Below are 10,358 nucleotides of genomic sequence, written 5' to 3'. Positions count from 1 at the left end.
CTTACCTTGTGGCAGGAGTAATCACCAGGCATTCTGCAAAGGTTCAGGTCGGACCACTGTTAAGACACATCTTATGTGCAAGGTTGTGGGGTGCTGTGGAGGGGCCGTTCCCCATGGCACCCCACTACAGCGTGTTCTCCATAGCCAGGTCTTTCTAGAGATGACTGCTGGCTCTACTTTCCCAGGGATTCCACATGGCCATCCTTACCAGCGGCAGCCTGACATCAGGTGTTTCCTGGTGGGAACACTAAGGAGGATGTGGATTAAAATACTTATCCTGGATCTAATCAAGCTCCAGTTTCTAAGATGGTGGAGGAAGATAAACGACACCATGAGGAAACCGGGTTTGGAGCCAACCTGGTGTTTAGTCTCATTTCCTGTATAGTTCCTGCACACCAAGAAGGCCAGTGTTGGAGGACATGGAAGGGCCATATGAGTCATGAAATCAAAGACCTGCATTTATGAGTGCTTCCAGGTGTGGGATCATCTTTGGAGGAAAGCTGAAGGATCTGAGTGGTGGCCGTCCCTGGCAGAGCCCTGGTGGTTGGGATCTGAGCCCTAACCTGACTCTCCACTGGACATCCTACTGTCTCATTTGAAATTTTCCTTGTGTTTGCAAGTTCTTTGCTGTTGCCAAGGCATGCCATAGAAGTTCCTCAAGGTCCCTACACATGCACTACTTGGGGAGGCTGAGATTGCGAGGATTGAAGTTTGAGGACAGCCCGGGCAAAAGTTCATGAGACCCCATCTCCAAAATAACCAGACCAAAATGGACCAGAGTGGCTCAAGCAGTAGAGTGTCTGTTTTGCAAGCGTGAAGCCCTGAGTTCAATCCCCAATCCCACAAAAAAAAAAAAGGGCTGGTGTGGTGGTCCACACCTGTAATTCCAGCTACTAATTCAAGGCGGAAGGAATCACAAGTTCAAGAATAGCCTGGGAAACTTGGCAAGACCCTGTCTCAGGGCTGGCTAAGCGCCTTAGCAAGCATGAAGCCCTGAGTTCAAACCCCGGTACCACCAAAAAAAAAAAGAGCAATCTACACAGAAAAAGGCAGACAGGTCAGTTTCAGTAGATGAGGGACTAGGAGTTGGTCAGAGTTCAATGGCCACTGGAAGGCCTCTTACAGCCAGTGTTTTGAATCACTCGGCTGTCCAACTCTCACACACGGGCTAACACCTTCTCAGTGAATTTTTATTATGAGTAAAGTCATGATCCAGAGTCCCAGGGTTGGGACCATCACGTTCCCAGGGTCCCCCTTCACTACCCTGAGAAGGACAAAGGACAGGAGAGGTGGGCTGGAGCCGGCTCAGATCTTCCCTGGAAATGTGCCTTCTGCCAGGCGGTCGTCCCAGGCTGAGACCTGCGGAAAGACGGCAGTGTTGTTACTCACCACTTTGTAATCTGTACATCTGGTCAACAAGAAACCACTGATGCCTGATCTGGGCCAACCACTGTTCCAGGAGCCAAGGAATCAAATGACCCCAAAAAGACAAAAATCCTATCTTAAGAGAGCTAACACGCTGGGGGTTAACAGCAGAAAAACCCAGGCTCACAGCAGGCAAGTTGCTAGGGGAATCTTTTACTGTTGAGAACTTCAATAGTGGGGCTGTGGTCTGCTCCAGGAATCCTAGAGCCAATACTATGCTGTTTGTCAGAAAAGAGGGAAGATGGAATACTAGGCAGCTGTGAAAAGGATGAGGCTGAGCTGATGTTCTGGCATGAATGGATCTGCAAGGTCTGTAGTCAAGTGCAAAAAGGTACCAAACAGAGAACACAGGGAGATCCCACTGCTCATCACAGATGTATGCACGCCATAATAAATGACAAGAAAGTCCATATCAAAGTGTTCACCTTCCCAAGTTCATCCTGCTTTGTGGCCCTTCCTGAGCACAATTGATTAGCACAATCGATTTTAGACACATACCCGCACAGTTACTTTAGAAGCAGTGGATAAAACTGTAGACAGTGGACACTGGACACTGAATGTGAATCTCCCGCCATCACTTCATGGCTATGTGACCATGGCAAGGGACTCAACCTATCTGGGCCTCAGTTTCCAAATCTGTGGAATGAGGATATGGTAATAGTATCTGCCTCAAACAGCTGTTTTAGCACTTTGTGACACAAGGTGCTTACAACATAGTTGTCCTATTGTAAGTGCTTATTTTATGTATACACATTTCCATAAATACTCCCGATTTTTTGAGAAGTACCTCAACTGGAGCTGGGTACTAGTGGCTCATGCCTGTAATCCTAGCTACTCAACAGGCAGAGATCAGCAGGATCAAGGTTCAAAGCCAACCCAGGCAAATAGTTTGCGAGACCCTATTTTGAAAAACCCCATCACAAAAAAAAGGGCTGGTGGAGTGGCTCAAGGCATAGGCCCTGAGTTCAAGCCCCAGTTATATAGCTGTCCTTGCTTTCCTATGTCTGCCACATAGCTCAACATGTCCTCCATAAAGTCTAGAGACAAATGTACTATCACAGCCAGACAGTGGCGGCTCACGCCTGTCATCCTAGCTACTCAAGAGGCAGAGATCAAGAGGATCACAGTTCAAAGCCAACCCAGGCAAATAGTTTGAGAGACCCTATCTTGAAAAAACCCAACACAAAAAAAGGGCTGATGGAGTGGCTCAATGTGTAGACTCTGAGTTCAAGCCCCAGTACTGCAAAAACAAAAACAAAAAAACCAAATGTACTATCTGGTCATTTCCGATTGCTCCCTATCACAACCAACTCTGCAGTGAGCATTCTTATACATGAAGATTTTGTAGCACGTGGCATTGCCAATTCAAAGGTGGGTAATTTTTTTCATTTTTGAAGGTTCTCTCAATGTGACCTCAAAAATGCCTAGGCCAGTTTCTATGGCCCACAGCAACCTGTGAACCAACCTATCCTGCTGACACTTGCCAATATTAACCTTTGTAATTTTTGTGCCACACTGCAAGATTACCACAAAACCTCTGCTATTTTAAGCTGTTTCCCCGTGACTTGAGTGGGGGGTGAACACCTTCAGGGCCAATGGACTTCTAGTGTCCGCAGATGTCTCTGAATCTGTCTCTGGGCCTACCTTTCTTAAGCTGTGTGAACTGGTACTGAAAATATCCACTGCCATGAATGATGGGCTGGACTGAAGCTTCAGCACTTCACTCTTTGCCCTGCCCATCCCACATCGTAGAAAGGAAAGTAAGGAAATCATCCAACACACGAAAACCTTTGCCTGTGCACACTGAAGCATATTTAAAATAGTGGGAAAAGGCTGCATGCAGTTAAAAGATCAGGGAATGTTTTAAGCCATTAGAGCTGATGGACACCAAATGGCTGCGTGAGTATGCTGGCATGAAAACAGGTGTACGACGCATGGCGAGTGCAAAACCGCACGCAGAGAATGATCCATAACTACAAAGGAAGTGAACACACACCCACACACAGCCACACAGACAAGGAGCGGAAGATTTACATCAACCACTAGCGGCTTAGATAGGGGTGCTTGGGAGGCCTTCACTTTCTACACTATATAAATCTCTGTCTTTAAAGACTACAGAATTAATATCATTTTTATAGGAAAACCAAAGATATTTTTAAAGTGGAAAATAAAGAAGGCTCCTATTAAATGAAAAATACTGAACCCCACCCTGACCTTTGCCCCCACAAATACACAAACTAAGATTAGAGACCAGTTATTTTTAAATTTTATTTATTTTTTTTTTTTGCAGTACTGGGGCTTGAACTCAGACCCTACCCCTTGAGTCACTCCACCAGCCCTTTTTTGTGATTTTTTTTCCAAGACAGGGTCTCGTGGAACTATTTGCCAGGGCTGGGTTTGAACCTCGATCCTGCTGATCTCTGCCTCCTGAGTAGCTAGGATTACAGGTGTGAGCCTCTGGCACCCAGCCAAGACCAGTTATTTTTAATCAGAAAAATCTTAGAAGATGCTATATTATCATCAGCGAGGACAGAAAAACTTCCTGCCTCTTCCCCTAGCTTTTAAGATTCTGTGAAACAGTTATGTATTTTTTTTCATAAAAAACAAAAAACAAGCATGTATTTTCAGTTACGCCAAGTTTTTGAATAAAGAAGCCAGGGTTGCTGGGTATAAAGGGGCAGGTGCAGCCCTGACCCAGAAGAAAGAGTGGATGCCTGAGTGGAAGAACAACAAAAGCTGATGCTCCCATGTAAGGGCCACCCAGGTCCTGTAGGCTGGGGTGGGGGAGTACAGGACCACAGATACTTCCTGGCACTCTGGCCAGCATGTACCCAGTGCAGCCCTGATACTGGATGAGGGCTGTTGTGGGATCACATTTTGTTACCCTCCATCACCCAGGCAGAAATCCTGGGGGTCTGGGGGACCCAAAGATACTTGAGACAGAATGGTCAGAGGGGTGAGAGGAAAGCCAAGTGAACAGAGGAAGAGTGCCCTGAAGGCATTTTGTACCCGAGAAAGGAGCCCAAAAGCAGCCCAGAAAGTGTAAAATCTGAAAACCTGCAACATAATATCCATCAAAGGGAGACCAGATGCTGGGCACAGTGGCTCACGCCTGTAATCCCAGCTACTCAGGAGGCAGAGATCAGGAGGATCGCTGTTTGAAGCCAGCCCAGGCAAATAGTTTGTGAGAACATATATTGAAATATCCAACACGGGAAGGGGGGAGAAATGACCCAAACATTGTATGCACGTAAGAATAAAAGAAATAAAAAAAAAAAAAAAAAAGAAGAAAAAAAGAAAATACCCAATACAAAAAAGGGCTGGTGGAATGGCTCAAGGTGTAGGCCCTGGTACAACAAACAAACAAAAAGGGGACCGGTTAAATGAAAGCACTTGTAAGTTACTAAAACAAGTAAGTCTGATCTATGTGCACTGTCAAAAAAAGGCTTCAAAGGCATACTATGTCAAAGCAAGTCACAGAACAGAATATGCAATATGAAACAGTCATATACACAAAGCTCATCCAATTATGAACTTATTATTACAGGCTTATTATATAAGGTAACTTTATACTGAGAAAAGTGGGATCAGCTAATAGCAGCCCCTCAAGGAAGGAGACAGTGAATCACAGAAGGTTTCTGTTCTTTCTTTTACCTCCTGCTCACTTTTGTTGTTTGGAGATGAGCACTCTTACTTTCAGAATAGTATCACATTTTCATTTCAAGACACATCTCTGAAACTAGTATGATTATTATAATCATTTTCATCAACTTTTAAAAAGATTTGAACATCTCTCAGTGTGTCTTACAGTCGAAGAGGTCGTCAGATTTGATGAGAGAGGGCAATGCTGAGTATAAATTCTTTATAAAAACAGGGCAGGGCTCAGGATGTATAGCTCAGGAGGCGACCACGTGCCAACTATGCACAATGCCCTGGGTTTCATCCCCAGGACCAGGGGAAAAAAGAAGGAAAAAGAAAAAAGATGACTAGCAGAGAGTATTAAACATTGATAAGTCTTGCAGATGAGGGCTAAAAAGATTGCCTTACTGTGTCCTTACTTGTGGAGCTGTATACTGAAGCAGGTAGGGGTGAAATGACATGTCTGAGATTTACTCTAGAATATGTCAGCAAAGGAAAGAAAAAGAAAAGAAATACATGAAAAAAATGGGGGAAGTGGGTGCCAGTGGCTCATGCCTGTAATCCTAGATACTTGGGAGGCCAAGATAGGGAAGATGGTGATTTGAGGCCAGCCTTGGCAGAGGTGTCATCACTCCCTCTCCAAAATAGCCAGAGCAAAATGGACTGGGGGTGTAGTTCAAGTGGTACAACAGCCGCTTTGCAAGCATCTGGCCCTGAGTTCAAACTTGTCTCACCAAAAAAAAAAAAAAGGAAAAATGTGGGTGATAGATAAGTTTAGGGTCACTAGATTACTACTTCTATGTATAATGTAAAAATGCTAATAATTAAAAATAAAAAGATTAGTTCAGTGGTAGAGCACCTGCCTAGTGTTTTTCAGGATATGGGTTTCATCCCCAGCAACACAAGTAAGCAAGTAGTAAACAAATAAGGAGGAAGAGGAAGAAAAGGAGAAGACTGCACAGGTTCTATCTGCAAAGTACAAGAGTGGGCTAGGTCTATCGAGGTGACCCTAGCTGCCATGCCTGACACCTAGGCATGGCTCAAGCCCCACTGAAAGCTAGAAGGGAAGTAACTCTAGGAGGAAAGGCAAGAGTCACATAGCCAGTGATGCCTTGTCCTCTCCAAGCCCCGAGGAGATGAGCTCCCACTGTCACCAAACCCCATCCATCCCCTGCTAAAGTCCCCAACCCAGCACCCAAGGGCCCCACTGGAAGGCACATACCCAAGATAGAGGGCAAAGAGATTTGTACACACGCCGGTACCACTGGCACACAGAGACATCACCTCCTTTTTCAGTCATTGCCTTCTCGCAGCGGTGGAAGTCTGTGGAGAGACAGGTTGAGGGTCAGCCCAGACCAAGGGCTCAGTGAGAAATACTTTAATGCTATGATCAGTTACACACACACACACACACACACACACACACACACACAGAAAGGTTTACAAGTGTACTAAAAGGCTAAACAGACCTCACTAAATTGGTTCAGCAACCCTAGAGAACTGTTGCTCAATCTGAAAATTTTGGGAGTCAGGAGTGCCAGGGTCCTGAGGGACATATGTCCAGGACAAGGGCAAAGTGAAAGTGGTTTTGGTGCTAAGAGGCTAGACCTGGCGAGGAAGGCAGGCAGGTGATAATCTAGTTTTAAGAGTTAGGCAGCTGCCGGAGTGGCTCAAGTAGTAGAGTGCCCACCCAGCAAGCATGAGGCCCTGAGTTCAACCCCTAGTGCTGCCCCCACCTCCCAAAAGAAGCAGACAATTGGGCTGCTGGAGGTTTGGCTCAAGTGGCACTTGCTTTTCAAGTGCAAAGCCCAATCCCACCAAAAAATAAATAAATAAATAAAAAGGAATTAGTAGGCAATTAATTCAAAAAAGCATTTGTTCCAGGCATTCCACTCCTGGGCACATCCCCTGGAGAGAAAGGCACACATACAGACATCTAGTTACATTTGTAAGAATGCTTAAGCTGGGGGACTGGCAGAGTGGCTCAAGTGGTAGAACCCCTACCTAGCAAGTGTGAGGCCCTGAGTACCACAAAAACAAAAAAACCCAAAAAGCAGTGCTTAAGCTGCCATAGTGGTACATGTCTATAATTTCAGCATTCAGGATCTCAAGTTCAAAGCCAGCCTGGGCTACACTGCCAACCTTGTCTCAAAAAAACAAAAAGAGAATGTTTTCAACAATAACATTCACCGGGTGCCAGTGGCTCACACCTGTAATCCTAGCTACTCAGGAGGCAGAGATGAGGAGGATTGAGGTTTGAAGTCAGCCTGGGGAAATAGTCTGAGACACCCTATCTCAAAAAAACCCAACACAAAACAGGGCTGGTGGAGTGGCTCAAGGTGTAGGCCTTGAGTTCAAACCCCAGCAGTGGAAAAAACAAAACAAAAAACCCCCCAAAAAACAGTAACATTCATAAGAGCTCCAAAATGGAAGTCCTCCTACATGTGTCCATGTACAGTGTAAGTTGTAGAAAGTTCCATATGCCACAGCTGAATGAATAAATCCAAACATAGAAGAATACGTATAGTATTTTTAAAGCTCACAAAGAGGCAGATGATGCAATGACCTTAAGTTGGTGGGGTCACATCTCTGGTGGAAAGTAAATGTTGTGCACAAAGCAGGCAGAGATCAGAGTGCTAGCAATATCTATTTTTCTATGTGGGGTATCATCACACACGGGGCTCATTTTAGAATTATTCATTTGGCTATACAAGTTTTATTTACTCTGTTAGGTGATGTACACACACAAATACCAATCCCTTTAAAAAAATCATTGTAAGAGCTGCCATGGTGGCATATGCCTGTAATCTCAACTATTCCAGAGGCAGGAGGATCATGAGTTTGAGGCCAGCCCAGGCAAAGTTGCAAAGCAGGAGCTCTACTTCATGAGCCATACCTCCAGTCCATTTAGCTCTGGTTATTTTGAAGATGGAGGTCTCACGAACTATTTGCCCAGTCTGGCCTTGAACCATTTTCCTCCCAATCTCAGCCTCCCAAGAAGCTAGGATTATAGGCATAAGTCACCAGTGTCCTGCTATGACTGTTTCAAAAACAAAATAAAAAGGGCTGGGGGCATGGCTCAAGTGGTAGAACGCCATGCCTAGTAAGCATGAAGCTGTGGGTTTGATCCCCAGTACTGCCAAAAAAAAAAAAAAGAAAAAAAAAATCATTGTAGGAATCAAAGTTTGTGACCCTGGCCCACGCCTTGAGCACAGCTGCTGATAATGGGCATGTGCCCTCCGGTGACAGGATGCCCAGGATGAAAGCCTGCACCCCACCCTCATGCTCTGCTTACCTAGGTAGTTCTGCCAGCAGTTCCTGGTTTGGTTCTGGTTAGGGAAGCGACTGTCAAAAGGAGCAGTTTTGTAGTTCTTGATTTTGCTCTTGATCTCTTCAGCCATGGTGCTGGCTCCTGGAGGCAAAAGGACTGGGTGTTGGCAGCTGTTTTTCGGGCCTGAGCTTGGGAATGTCAACCCAACCAGGCCCAATGAGAGCGGCCCAGACTCAGAAGAATCAGTTTGGTGTGAACAAGCTATTACTTCCTCCTTCTCAATAGACACAGTGGTGAAAGGTAGGACAAATTCACAGAGCTGAGTGTGGAAGTCATAGCAAGCTGGAGACAACTGCTTAGCAAATCAGGCCTGGTCCCCAAATAATGCGTGGCCACACTCACTGTGTGCTCACTATATGCCAGGAGCTGTCCACAGACATCACTCCTGTAACACTCTAAAAAGCCGTAACTATTACTATTCCTGTTGCCTAGACAAAGGGGAGGGGTGTCCTCCAAGGTCATACGGCACACATACAGTGGGACTGCCTCAATCATCCAGATAACTCACATTGCAAAGTTTCATTTTTTTTTCTCTTCTTATTTTAGTCTTTTTGCAAAGGTTCTTAATCTTTTTGGTACCACAAAGGATCTGATGAACCCCATAAACCTCTTTCTCTGAATATGTTTAAATGCATTTAGTGTGGAAAAAAAAAATCAGGTTTCCGTAGGTAAGAATTTACTAAGTACAATTTTGAAGTAATCATGAGTGAAAATGGTTTCTCATGACATAGCAACTATAATGTGACATAAGAATATCTGGTTTTGACTGCTGACATCGTTACAGATGCTGCTACATCTACTCGAGTTGTAGCCTCCATTCCTAACTGAAGGAACATCACATTTCAATTGGAGGTTAGTAAAACGACAGCTGTTACCCCCTCAACCCATTCAAGTACTAGTAACTCCTTGAATTCTGTCTGACTTGAGGACCCAAGGTTAAAAACCTTTGGTGTCTCTTTAGAGCTGACACACCGCTTTCAACAGGAAATCAGAGAAAAACTTCCTGGATTCCAGAGCATCTGAGGAGCCAAGAGCTACAAAGAAGTGCACAAGCCAATGTCAAATTCAACAACACCAACGCGGTGGTGGGCACCGTAGGGGCACTAGGAAATATGGGTTTGGGGGGCCCCGGGGGAATTAGGGGGTGGGAGCTATGCACCAAACACCAGCCGCTGGGACAGACCCAGTCGTGCAAGATCTCGACCTTACATTCGGACGGTGGACTCAAGAGGATGCTGAGGCCCTCAACATCCAAAAGGGAGCCAGGCCACCGTCCGGACCAGCGGCGGAGGCCACTGGAGTTACTGGGTCCAAATCCCGGTCGCTGAAAGCCTGAGCTTCAGTTTCCTCGTTATCAAAGGGACAAATCACAGCCCTGACCTCACAGGGCTGCAGGGACACTTAAATGAGTTCATATAAATTGCTTGGAATGCTGCTTGACATTCAGGAAGAACTAGGTGATGGTCAGCTATCACTATTAGAACAACAGGGGCCCGGAGCCGGCGGCCGCCACCGCTGGCCGGAAGCCCCATCACGTCCTCAGGAAAGATGGAGTCCTGCTCCTCCGTCCTCTGGGATGGGGTCCCAGGCTCCCGACCCTCCACACTCACCTAAAGACGCCCCTGATACAGCGCGCAGCTCAATGTGACCCTCAGCAAAGATGCCGATGTCAGACAGGAAGCGGAATTAAGGTCGGCCGGAAGCTGGAAGAGGCGAGTCTTCCCGGGAGCTAGAGCGGCCCTCGGGAGGCGCTCAGGCCACGCCCACTCAAGAGAACTCTGACCTACCATTGGGCTAAATGCCTACTCATCATCACCGCCGGCCCAATGGGGAGCTTGCGCTGCACTTCAAAAGGCGGGGGTGTGGGGGCTGTACCAGGAGCTAGTGGCTCGGTCTGTAATCCTAGCTACTTGGGAGGCTGAGATCAGGAGGATTATGATTTGAAACCAGCCCAGGCAAATAG

General features: G+C 46.1%; 1 protein-coding gene across 1 annotated transcript; it reads right to left on the bottom strand.

The window, feature by feature from the left end:
- Nucleotides 1–1,169: 1,169 nt before the first annotated feature.
- Cox6b1 (cytochrome c oxidase subunit 6B1) lies at nucleotides 1,170–10,145 on the bottom strand. The gene is made up of 4 exons (XM_020167962.2): nucleotides 10,006–10,145; nucleotides 8,360–8,476; nucleotides 6,287–6,387; nucleotides 1,170–1,359 (listed from the first exon to the last, which is right to left on the bottom strand). Exons 2-4 carry the CDS (start codon nucleotides 8,463–8,465, stop codon nucleotides 1,306–1,308), a joined length of 261 nt encoding a protein of 86 aa, XP_020023551.1. The 5' UTR covers nucleotides 8,466–8,476; nucleotides 10,006–10,145; the 3' UTR covers nucleotides 1,170–1,305.
- Between the last annotated feature and the right edge of the window lie 213 nt (nucleotides 10,146–10,358).

The sequence above is a fragment of the Castor canadensis genome, chromosome 16, assembly GCF_047511655.1.
Source record: "Castor canadensis chromosome 16, mCasCan1.hap1v2, whole genome shotgun sequence".
NCBI lineage: Eukaryota > Metazoa > Chordata > Mammalia > Rodentia > Castoridae > Castor > Castor canadensis.
The sequence above is the reverse complement of the archived record's forward strand: the minus strand, read 5'-3'. Positions and strand labels throughout refer to the sequence as shown.

Bases quoted from the DNA above. Each gene is read 5' to 3' on its own strand.
- Cox6b1 (XM_020167962.2), bottom strand. From the start codon at position 8,465: ATGGCTGAAGAGATCAAGAGCAAAATCAAGAACTACAAAACTGCTCCT. The intron at 6,388-8,359 runs GTAAGCAGAGCA...GTCTCTCCACAG, and splicing joins CTGCTGGCAGAACTACCTAG to ACTTCCACCGCTGCGAGAAG. The intron at 1,360-6,286 runs GTATGTGCCTTC...GTCTTTCCGCAG, and splicing joins CTCTTTGCCCTCTATCTTGG to GTCTCAGCCTGGGACGACCG.